At 37.7% G+C, this 12,746-nt stretch overlaps 1 protein-coding gene across 1 annotated transcript in view; it reads right to left on the bottom strand.

The window, feature by feature from the left end:
• ulk4 (unc-51 like kinase 4) overlaps positions 1-12,746 on the bottom strand; it is a 123,752-nt gene that overhangs the window by 36,886 nt on the left and 74,120 nt on the right. Inside the window, exons 30-31 of the mRNA XM_014003354.1 lie at positions 9,584-9,632; positions 7,727-7,826 (exon numbers count right to left, since the gene is read on the bottom strand). Coding sequence (XP_013858808.1) covers positions 7,727-7,826; positions 9,584-9,632 — 149 coding nt within the window. The remainder of the gene's footprint in view (positions 1-7,726; positions 7,827-9,583; positions 9,633-12,746) is intronic.

Below are 12,746 nucleotides of genomic sequence, written 5' to 3'. Positions count from 1 at the left end.
TATCAATATGGACCAAAATCTCTGAGGAATACTTCCAGCACCTTGTTGAATCTATGCCACGAAGAATTGAGGCAGTTCTGAAGGCATAAGGGGGTCCAACCCGTTACTAGCGTGGTGTACCTAATAAAGTGGCCGGTGAGTGTATTTAAACCTTTATTATAAATTATTTTAGGATTAATTAATTATAATGGACATGGAGACAGAAAAAGTAAACAAAGAAGAGAAAAAGGAGAAAAGCGATTGAAAGGGAAACAAGAAGACATGAGAGAGATGCATTAAGAAAACACAAGACAACACATTTGTAGTGCCTCTACACATGCAACAAGAGAGAAAACAAAAACACAGCAACAAAATAAAAAAAGAAAAGTTGTTTTAAATGCTTTCATTCTGGTGATCATTTGTATGTCGAATGTTGTATTATTAACATTCATGTAAAGTGATTTTCTTTCAAAGTGAGAACAAATTTTCAACATCTGACAAATAAAAGCAATGAAAATGTTATTTTGGACTGTACAAAAAATAAAAAACATAAAACAGACTGATTAGCAACTGATTAGACTCTTAGTTCTGACCAAACCTGACCCCTGCACTAAAGCCATTCCAACCCTTGAGTAAACTTTGATTATGTCTGTTTTTTCTACCCTCTATGTTCTGCAGTTTGCTGCAGTTATTGTGAGAATTACCAACATATAATCTGACTCACTATGAATATTTTATCTGTCAAACAAAAATAAAATAAATACATTAATGTCAATGTACACAATGCAAACTCCTAAAGCAAACTGAATGACATTTTACACTTGGTGCCAAAAGTATTTTATTGATTTCCACGTTGGAAAACCATCAATGCAATTATCTCTGGGGACTTGCTAATTTAAAAACATTAATATGGAAGACAGAACTGTGGTATATAATATACTATGGGGCATTATTATTGATTTTACACAAATGTGAAGGAACCAATAAAGAATACATTTTAGATAGCTTTTTGGTGAAAAAAAATCACTTTAACCTATTGATGCAAATCCCACAAGAACTACAACCCCATATCTGAAAAAGTGTATGTCGTGTAAAATGTAAATAAAAACAAAATGCAAATACATATTTTAATCTCTGGGAAACACATCAAATATTTAAACCAATACATTGTAACATTTTTATTTAAAAAAATAAGACAAGTTTTAATTTGACGGCAGCAAGACATCTTTAAAAAGTTGGCATAGGGGAAACAAAAACTGTAAAAGCAAGTTGTACAAATAAGAAGAAGCTAAAGGAGCATTTTGAAACTAATTAGTTTAATTAGCAACAGGTCAGTAAGATGACTGGCCATAAAAAGAGAATTTTAGAGAGGCTGAATCTCTCAGAAGATGAGCAGACATTTACTAGTTTGCAAAAACATTGTTTAAAAAAGCAAAGAACTTTCAAAATAACGTTTTTCTGTAGAAAATTTGGAAGACTTTAATTGTCCCAAACTGTTTCAAAGTTCTGAATTTAAATAAGTTTGAATCTAAATTAGAAATTCCAGGGAAGACCTTGCATATATCAGCGAGACAATGATAAAACCACATACATCAACCATTACAACAGTGTGGATTCATAGTAGAAGAGTGCGAAAACTGGCCTTTCTGCAGTCCAGACTTCTTACCAATTGAAAACATTTAAAGGTGATTTATGCTTAGAGTTCCACACCTTGTTCTCCCTGCTGAGTGACAAATATTTTTTTAACTTCCATCTGCTCTCCTGCTGCTATCCCCCGGTGACACACATCCTGTACATTGCCCCCAGTCAGAACTCTGCAATGTGGACCTTGCTGCTCGGAACATGTGATTGGTCAGAACTTCGTGGATGTGTTTGTTCATGAGAAGCAGGACCAGAGCAGGACTCTGAGCAGGTCTTCCTTCTGCATGGTATTTTGTTTAAAATATTTTTTTGTCTGAAGCCTGTTGTTAAATTAGCTAGAAGAGCAACTGGTTTGATCCTATTGAACTTGAGCATGCAGATGTTCATATCTCTTTTTCCATGGCCACAATTAACAACAAAACAAAAAAAAGTTTTTCCTATGCTGACTCTTCACCCAACACAACACTGACCGTTGAGTGAAAACAAAAACCAACAAAATAACAAGAAGAAGTGATAAAGAGTATTCCCAGAGAGCAGAGAGTGATGAATGGAGCAGACCTGCATATGTTGGTGAAGGAAACAGGAAGTGAGGTTTGGTGTCAAGGTAAGAATCCAGAAAGGAAAGATGGTGGTGGATTTTCCCAAGAGGGTGGAAATGGTCACCACCAATTTCCAAAAAAATGTAAAATAAATAAAATAAAATACAAAGTGACCTGTAACAGGGAAGGCAGGAGTACATGGGTAGATTACAAGGTAACCTGAGGGAAACTGAGGAACATAAGTGTGTGGCAGGGCCAGACAGCAGGAATCCCTGTGGACTGTGATGTTTGCAGATGACATTCTGCAGTGATTTCCAGTGAGAACAGAGAACAGGTGGAAGAGAACTTAGAGAGGTGGCCACTTGAAAAAGAGGAATCAAAGTCAGTCGTAGCAAAACAGAGTACATGTGTGTGAATGAGAGGGAGGCAGGTGGCACAGTGAGGCTACAAGGAACAGAAGTCTCAAAAAGGCAGAACTTCAAGTACTTAGGGCTGAAAGTGTGGTAAACATGTAAAGAAAAAAGTCAAGGCAGGATAGAGTGGATGGAGAAAAGTTTGTGACAAAAGTGTGGCAGCAAAGGTCAAAGAAAAGATTTATAATAGAGTAGTGAGGTCATCTATGTTGTATGGTTTGGAGACAGTGGTACTGACAAAGAGACACAACTGGAGATGACAGAGCTGAAGATGCGGAGGTTCTCCTTGGTAGTAACGAGGGTGAGTACAATTAGGAACAAAATCATCAGAGGTACTGCACAATTTGAACGACTGAAAGATAAAGTTAGAGGCCAAAATGAGATGGCTTGGACATGTACAGAGGAGGGACAGTGGTTATATTTGTAAAAGGTTAGAGATGGAGTTGCAAAGAACAAAACAAAGAGGAGATATACTGTATGTATACAGTTAGAGGGGACATGATGGACTGAGGACAGAGGATGAAAAGGACTGTGACTTGCTGTGGCAACCCCTGAAAAGGAAACAGCTAGATGAAGAAGATTTCTTCAAAAATCTTTCAATTTCTGAGTTTAGACATTTGACATGTCTACTATGTTCCATTGTGAATACATTATGGCATTTTAAGATCTGTAAATTGTTGCAGTTGAGTTGTTGAGTTTTGAAAAAAAAAAGGCCAAAAGAAATAATTAGATGACTCTAACAGAGTTCCCTAGGACTTTTTAGTTAATTAAAAGATAGTCTTGTTTTACTTATCTTATCTTTTATCAGCAACTCAGCCAAAGACCAAACTCAAGGACAGCTCAGGGCGCAGATACTTCTGAAGTACTGGGGTGATTTTTAGATGCTATATACATGGATGCAACCATTTTCCTGTTAAATTACTTGGTCTTTCTCTTTGTGGTGAAGCCCAAGTTCTTATCATTCTAAAAATCAAATTACAGCCTAGATGTTCTCCAGTCTGCCCTCAAATATAAAATAAAGCAATCTGGTTGCATAAAATCAAAAGAAAATTGTTTAGGAATCATTTCTAACCCTGAAGTCAAGCTATCTTGTCTCTGCTGCTTCTCTCTATCCACGTTACTCCTTTTAACTTCCAGTATTCATTGCTTATAATCTCATTTGTCCCATGTGTCTTCGTCCCAAATGGAGCACATGCTCTCTCTATGTATCTCATTCTGTCACCTTTCTGCTTCTCCTTTTTACTTTTTTTACTTCTTTGTCTTCATCTTTTGCCCTTTTTTTCTTGTTGCTTCCTCTGTCCTATGTCTGTCTTCATTCCCCAGGGGGTATTATCTCAGTCAGAGGCAAATCTGCCCAATTATGAACCTCATCTCTTTCCCACACACACACACACACACACACACACACNACACACACACACACACACACACACACACACACACACACACACACACACACACACACACACACACACACACACAAACACAAACACAGGGTTCTCCTGAATCCTCTGCTCCACGGATGCACACTTTCACACAAAATCCACCACCCTGTTTTGCTCTTCTTCGGCGTCTTTTTTTTATTGCCTAAAACACACACACACAGGCTCACACTCTACAGTTTCCCTCCTCTCTCTGTCACACCTTAAAAAGCCAATTATGCACGCTTCCTCCTTTTCCTTTTCTCTCATTCTCCCTCCCATCACCACGCTGATTCGGAGCGAACCACTTCGAAAACAAGGGAGAAAAGGAGACACCAAAATCGAGGATGGGGCCAAGGGTAAAACTGAGAGCAGGGAAGGGGAAAAATAGGAGATGATGGGGCAAAATGGGAGCTAATAAGATTAGAAACAGAGAAAGACAGCGCAAGACAAGAGAAAGGAATATGAAAAGAAAAACAAAAGCAAGTAAAACAGAAAGAAAGAGGAGATATCATTATTGCCTGACCAGTATTAGTGCTGGGTTGACAGTTTCTTGTTGAGAGGAGAGCTGATTGGATGATAATGATGCTGACTAGTGAACTGCTGCTCTGCTGACCCACAGGAAACAGAAGAGGAGGAGGGGTTGAGAGTAGATTTAAACCCACAGAGTGAACGATAGAGAGAATGGCATTGAAAGAGTGAAAGGTAGACAGACACACAGGAACAATTATCAAGCTATTTTTGGAATTTAAGAAAACAAGCATAGTCTTTTTCTTTGTAACTGCTAAGATATTCTGTACCAAAATGTAAACAATGACTTAATGTGTAAAAGACTCCACAAAATGACATAACTAAAGTTTGTTAGGCTTTTATGGAGTCATTTAATATTGATGATAAAATTTATGGTGGCTGATACATACAAATGAATCACAAATGGTTAAATACACAACAAATGCTAAATGCAAACAGATGTGATGCAATTCATTAAACACAAACTAAAAACAAATGCAACAAAAAATTGCTAAAAAAAAAACACTGCGATCACAAGGAATAGACAGAAGCAAAAACCAATAAAACAAAAGCCACGGAAAAATGTTGCAAACCACAAAAAAATTAAATAAATAAATAAGCAAAAACCCAAGCCATGTTCCAATACAAGCATTTTTACAAATATTCATACTCATACAAAATGCCCCGATACCAACACCAGTATTGTTGTTGGTATCGATACTATACTGAATGTATTATACTTTACATTTCAGGTGAAAATTTTGTTTAATATTTAGGAATTTAGACAAGTTGAAACAAAACCTTAATTGTTATTTTTATTTATTTTTAAATGTTTAACACTAAACTGAATATTATGCTGAGTATTTGATTTGATCCGTTCAGAAGGGCTGTTGGCCTATAAGGAAGGAGAGTGTAGGGGTCACCTCGAGTAAAATAATCAGCTGTCTCTGACTGCAGACCTCTGATGGGCACTTTAAAGAGACAGAAATATGTTCCAGTTAAAGCTGAATTTAAGCCACAGCAGGTCACCTTAACTTGTAAAAGAGACATTCTCTTTTTCTTAATCAGATAATAAACAGAATAATCTTTTTATTTGATTTATTTTTCTCTTAACTAAGAGTTTTTACGCATTTTGATAATTAGACAATGTTTATCAAAGTTACAGGAGAAAAGGAAACAGGCTTTTCTCCCTCAGTATGATTCAGCTATATTATGGATTTTTCTGTGGAAACGTCTTACTTGGCTAAACTAATCATTATTATGGTTTAAGTTCACGATGAAACATGAATGTCTTACTTGTCTGAATCATATTGCAAATGTCTTTGAGTTTGAAATAATTTATTCTTTCAGTCATTATTTTTAAAGAGTTCTCATTAGAAAATATCTGAACAGGTCAACATATGTTTTTGATTATGCAACTCTACAGAAGCAATAATCTTTTGGTGCATTCTATTTACATCATATTCCCAGAACTGGTAAATGGTAGCGACGTCATTTCCCAACAAACCATATGAAACTGCACTCCAGTTAGCCGACAAGCGACTGTATTGTTGCCGCTAACCTAGCTACAAAACTGCTACATTATAAACAATGACAAGAAGAGAGCTCTGCTACGTACGTCATGCAAATAAACATTGATTTTAATAAGTACAGCATTGCACAAAAAATGCACTACTTGTGCGAGTGATTAAACATGCACAAAAAATTAAGAAAGATAACAGTAAAAGTTACAGAGTTACCATTCTTAAGCTGCGAGTAGCCGCCATCTTGAAATCGAAACTGGGGGCAGTTTCATTTCTTCCACTATACAAGTGGAATATTACCACTGGAGGGGTGTTCCAGTTTAAATCTACCAATGGGAACAGGGAAATTACCACTTCTCAGGACTACTGGAACGCAGCATTTGTTAAGCTTCAGAAGGCGACGGCAAGTCTGAACTAACACTTTCCCTTATCTTCCTGTTTTACTAAACATATTGACTGAGGGCGGAACCAAAAAAACCTCTTTAATGACTAACACAGTTTCCGCTTGGGTGGTTAGAAAGAGACAGACTGACTTGCGTCTGCAACACAGCTGGTTCTCCTGTTGGAGAAGCAGCATTTTGGCCGTAGGTTTGACCCTTTAACACCAATGGAGAACCTAAACAGCCATGGGACATGACACCCTGTCGTGCCCAAAAATACAAGTTTAAAGCTTCACAAAGCAACTTTGTCTTCACTTCCTGTGGGGAGCAATTTTTATTCTGAAGATCGAGGACCAAGTGCTTCGCTTCTCTCCTGTGGCTGATGTGGACTGAGCTGGCTCTGAAAGAGTAAATTGTGCCTCGGAGAGTCCAAGCGAGCAAGAGGCTCTAACGGTTCCTTGCCACTGTTCGACCTCCCTTACTACCTGAATCGTGACTCGACGGTCATCGTCCAGGTAAAGCTGGCTGTTTTTACCAAGTGTCGCTGGTCTGACAGATGTCGAGCGAGAGAGACGCCTGCTCTTCTGGTTCCTCATATTCTTTAAGATAAGATAAAAGTTAGGAACCAACTAATATCTTACTATTCCTCCTTTTCTTAAACCCCTGCCTTGCCAAAACCTAAGTTTTTATTTACCAGTAAATGTTCCGGTTTATTCAAGACCTAAGCTTGAGTTTTGCTGTTTCTATGTTAAGGGCTGGATTGACAATTAATCAAGCTCGAGATGTGCTTGTTATTATTGGTTCTTAAAACTCTTTATAGAAAATTGATTGCCCACAAATTAGTGTAATGTAGTGATTTTTTTGATTGTTTAAATAAATGATCACATTTATTAATGGATCAACTCAAAATTCACTGAGCCACGTCACTTACTGTGTTTTGTCCATTCATTTTTGCACAAAAAAGATACTTACCGAAAATAAGAGATCCTTGCTAAATAATTTCGAACCTTTACAAGAGACAACTTGTTCTAAATATAACAATGGTGTAATGTTTAGGTTCTAACCCAGTAAGTACTCTGTATCCAAACTGAAGTATTTTTACTTATACTAAGTTTGAGAAAAACATGTATTATGACACCCCTAAAAAATGTCTGCAAAATGGGAATGCACCAGGCCACAACTGACACTTGACCACCATGGGACCAGACCCTCAGTTAACATTAATGAGATGCAGAAGACAGCTGGCCTGTCCCATAAAAATTTTTTACACACTTTTAATATCTTTGATCATGGTGTGTTTAGGTTGTAGACATACTGTACCTTGCTGATGCGGTGGTTGCAGATCCAGCACTGTGTCTCCACTAAGATTACACAGTAAGATGACTGCATTCTGAACTATTCCACTGGTTACATTGTTGGTCTTCAAAAAAGACAAGACAGAGTCAGCTTAAACCATCACATCTGTATTCAACAAATAGTTAAGGCTTTTTGATGTTACACCTTTGAAATGCCAATATATAATATCAATAAGCGCAGATGTGAGGAGTGATTGTCAAAGGTCATAATGTTATGGCTGACTGATGTATATTCATAACATGGATTGCTTCTTTACTGATTAATTCTATCTGAAGGTTACAAGTAGTACAAACTGATAATAGTGTGTGAACTTTGGAAAAGATCAAACTAATTAATTCAACAAGAAGTACCAGAAGATGTTAGAAGTCTGACCTTTGATAAAGATTGATTTTTAAAAAGAAACACTAGTCAAAGCGGTAGTCTTCATCTTCCCCTTTCTTTTTCCCCCCAACAACTTTATTCTTTTTTTTTCTCCCTTCAATTTTTTAACTTCTTTTTCCAACTAACCAAACCTCTAAATCTTCTTTTTTATTTATTTTTTGATATCTCCCTACTCCTCCTGTCCCAATTTCAGTATTTAATCCTCTGTAAGATATGTCAGCTCTGCCTCGAGGGTCTGCACACATCAGTGTGATCTGTGTATGTGCTGATAAGTCTGCCGGGTGCTCATCATGTACAGTTGCCTGTGGCTGAAGACAATGACATCGCTTCACACCTTGGACTAACTGCCTTTTCGAAACAACAAATCACAAAACTAATCCATTCTGACCTTAAAAAAAAATAAAACACTGGAGTATGAATAATAAAAAAGCATGATGCTGACAATGAAGACTGTGTAAAGACAAGCATTAGTTAAGCTTGCATTCTGCCAACTCAACACACTTAGCAACTGTAGTCTATCCGTGTATCTAGAATACAGTATATCTAATCTATGATTTGCCAAGTAATGTCTGAAAAGGTTTGAATGTAAGCCATCTGTTTCCTTCTCTTCTGAGGAACAGCAAGCAGCCAAACAGTTAACAACCTCATTCTAGCCAGCATCCTGAGGTTCTTTAATGTCTGAAACCAAACTACTTCATCATCTAGACAAAAACAATTAGGTGAGTTTCTCCATGACAAGTGTGATCACCATTGATAGGTGTACTCTGTCTAGATCAGAGGATTTTATGCAGCATAAATCAATCCAAAGGTGAGCAACATAGACAGCACTAATGGACCCAGACATGAGTGGTTCAGACAGGAGTAAACACTCAGGAGACGAGTTAATCAGGCTGTTGGATAACAGTGTTTAAAAATTCTGCATGAGCCAGTCGTGGTTGTGAAGGCAGCCATGCAGAACACTCATTATTAAGGATGTGTGCGCATGCATGTGTGTAAAGAGAAAATTGTTTCCTGCAGCACACACATTTTGGTTTGCTGAAACTAAATTGTGTTATGTTTGTAGTGCATTAGTGTTAGCAAAAACGGTCCAGTAAAATAAATTGTTTACTGGGAACGTTGTTATTCTTTGCTGATAGCAAGCGAGTGTTGCCCGTGTTAGAGAGTAAGGTCGTGTGTTTGAGTCCATATTCCCACTCTATTAACCCTTACTTCTTTTTATTGCTGACCTGTCAGTCAATTACACCAGCCCTCTAACAGGTCAGCACCACTCAGACTGATTTACATAAGGGTTGGATAGAGAGAAAAGGGAAGAGGACTGAAACAGAATACAACTGAGCTGTTGTTAGACAGCAAAAAATAAAACAAATCCTGATTTGTGTATTTTATCAGCCGAGATTGTCAGAATTTTGACTGATTGACATTAACAATAAGGTTTCTTACCATAATGAGCTGAAAGACTGATTGTAGAATCATGTCATGCTTGATCAAACTGAGAAAGAAAAACAAAGATACAATAAGGAGGCTGCAGACAAACAAAGGTTAATATATTATTGTCAGGCTGTTTGTAGATTTTACCCAGGGAGCAGGCAAAACTCGGGTGTCCACAAAAACAAAAGATTTATTTACAAAAACCAAAATGCAACAGAAAAACTCTTAACAATTAAGAAAACATTTAAAGACAATGGTGAGCAAGGAGGACCAACCAGACTGGTGGCAGGATGCACAATGAACAGTCAGGGAAGTGAAGACACAAAATAAGTGAGGAAACAAGGGGATGATAGAGAACACCTAGGAAGAGACATGGGGTTCAGGTGTGCATGGGAGGAACTAGAGAAGAACACATGAGCAGGCTTACACTGAGGATAATACAAAGATTACACTAAAATTAGACAATGGGAGGAAGAGGAAACACACGAATGCAAAACATAGAATCAAAACAGAAAACCGACAGGAAAATAACTGGGAATTCTAGAAATAAAACATAGAAAGTTCTGGGGATGGCCCGGATACAGTCCAACACAGGGCAACAGTTCTGGTGGATGACCTGGAGAACCTCTGTAGCACAGGTGAAACAAAGGAGCTGCAGGCGAGGAGGCAAATGGGGTACGATGGGGGACTGGTGAAAGTTGTAGCTGACGGGCACTTGGAGGAAGTTGCCGGAGCCAAAGACGACCTGGAGGAGGTTGGTGGAGCCGGAGAAAACTCTGCCTTCACATTTATTTAATGTATTTGTAGCAATGCTCCTAGAGGACTTAAGCACACACTTTTGCAGACCCATGTTTTGTCATCATTTAGGGTGCACCAAAGTGACTGACTCCTATCCAGCACTAGAACAACTAAGTGAAATTACAGGCCTAGCAATAGACACTTTGTGTTTGATAAGTTTGCTTCGATTTAGCAACAATCAAGACATACAGTATTTAACAGCAACCTAATTTTCTATATGAATCTTATTTACGCCTAGAAGCAGCCACAAACCACAATAAAAGTCAGCACTTCACTTATTCTCTAGTTATTCAGTTCACAAGACAGATGGACAGATGGATGGATGGTACTTCCAATTCCCATCTTTGTTCTGTGATGGGGGACAGTAAAATAGGAGTAGGGATTGTGAACAAGAGAGCAAAATTTGAGAGAGTGGGCAAAAAAATTGAAGAATTAAGGGGAAAAACAGGAGTAATGTGAATAAATCACTTTTGAAACAAACAAGGAAAACAGAGAATGTGAGAGCGTGAGTAAGGAAGAGAGATGGATTTCTTCATCGGCAATGGCATTTTGTCCAATTACTGATCAAAGATCTGTGATTCACAATCAATTACTGTGTGGTTGGAGTATAAAAACAGAATGAGCTCGTCTTGTTTATGTCCCCATGTCTATGTGCATTAGGAAGCAGAAAAGCAAAGCCTGCTCAGATCAGACAGGTGTTAATGCACTGAGCTGAGTGACAAACATTTTTCCTTATTCTAATTATAATTTATAGCTCACCGAGCAAGCAACAGATAAATATTGGGAACTTCTATTTAAATAACCACATTTAAAAAGGGCCAAATAAACTTCTGCAGCAAACACCTTGGCACTATTTACTAAAGGTATTCTTCTGAGACTGAATTAAAAAAATGGACTATGATGTGAAAATTATCTGTTACCGACTATATATTCCTTATCTCATAATGTCCTCAAACAATAAAAAATCCCATCTTTACTTTGTCATTTAAAAAATCAGAACTTGTTGATGTTTTACACATTCAATTTGTAGTTGTTCTATTTTAACTTAAAGTGTTTTTTTATTTTCTAATTCAGTTTTCACTTTTATGTCTGATGTGAACTCCTCTCACCATCGACTAAAACTCTAACTTGCTTTGAAAATAAAGAGATTCGTTGAGTAAAGCAGTTGTTCCAGTCATGTGCCTAAAATTTGTAGGTTTGGTATTTTGGTGTTCAAATAAGTGAATGTCAGTGAGTTAGAGTTTCTCCATACATTTGTCAGCATATTAATGAAACCTCTTATTATTCATGTTGTCTGATGGGTGATACTTTGACTCAAAATGTTAGGATTAAGTGGATATTGTGAAATAACATGACTGATAAGAATGGTATTTCCTTTAACAGAAACTCCATTTTCATCCTTTGTTTAGACATTTCTCACTGCTGACATAAGTTGCTTGTAGATACACAAAGATGTAGACAGCTATTATAAAAATCTGTTGATACTGTTTTCTTCAACGGAAAACTTTAGTTGCTGCTAAACTTCCTAAAAAACATCTTGTTTGTATGAATGTCTGTGTGAGATTGTGTTTGCTTGTAGATTTGATAGATCGTCTCATATTATGAAGGTGACAGGCTGAAAGATAAAAAGGGAGAGGTCAGGCTGGCACGATAAACGGGACCACCTTGAAAGTACCAGCCATTCATCTACAAAGTGGACAAAAACAGAAAATGAAACTAATCAAAGTAGGACAGAAGACATATGAGGGAACAACCACTGATATGAAAACCTTCTCTGTTTTAAACCAGAGATTCCCACTCTGCATGTCACTCCAGTCTGGACATGCAAAAATGCTTATAACTCAGAAACTGTTAAACATAGAAGCTTCAGATTTTTTTTGTTGTTGTTTAGCTCTGATGAAGCTCTATCCATCAGGCCCATCAATCAGTGCCCCCCACCCCCCAGATCCCCAATTAATCTGAAAAAAGGGTATCTGGACATACAAAAATGGTTATAGCTAAAAAAAAAACTATTAAACAGAGGAGCTTCAGATTTTCATTGGTTGTTTAGCTCTGATGAGGGGCTATCCATCAGGCCCACCAATCAGTGCCCCCACCCCCCAGACCCCCAATTAATCTGAAAAAAGGGTATCTGGACATACAAAAATGGTTACTGCTAAAAAACTATGAAACAGGAGCTTCAGATTTTCTTCTGTTGTTTAGCTCTGATGAGGGGCTATCCATCAGGTCCACCAATCAGTGCCCCCACCCCCCAGACCCCCAATTTATCTGAAAAAAGGGTGTCTGGACATGCAAAAATGCTTATAACTGTAGGGGTCACCTCGAGTCAAATTATCAAGGAACTATCTTGGACTCTCAGTCCTCTGATGGGCCTTCG

The sequence above is a fragment of the Austrofundulus limnaeus genome, unplaced genomic scaffold (genome assembly GCF_001266775.1).
Source record: "Austrofundulus limnaeus strain Quisiro unplaced genomic scaffold, Austrofundulus_limnaeus-1.0 Scaffold18, whole genome shotgun sequence".
In the NCBI taxonomy this organism is placed as follows: Eukaryota; Metazoa; Chordata; class Actinopteri; order Cyprinodontiformes; family Rivulidae; genus Austrofundulus; species Austrofundulus limnaeus.
The sequence above is the reverse complement of the archived record's forward strand: the minus strand, read 5'-3'. Positions and strand labels throughout refer to the sequence as shown.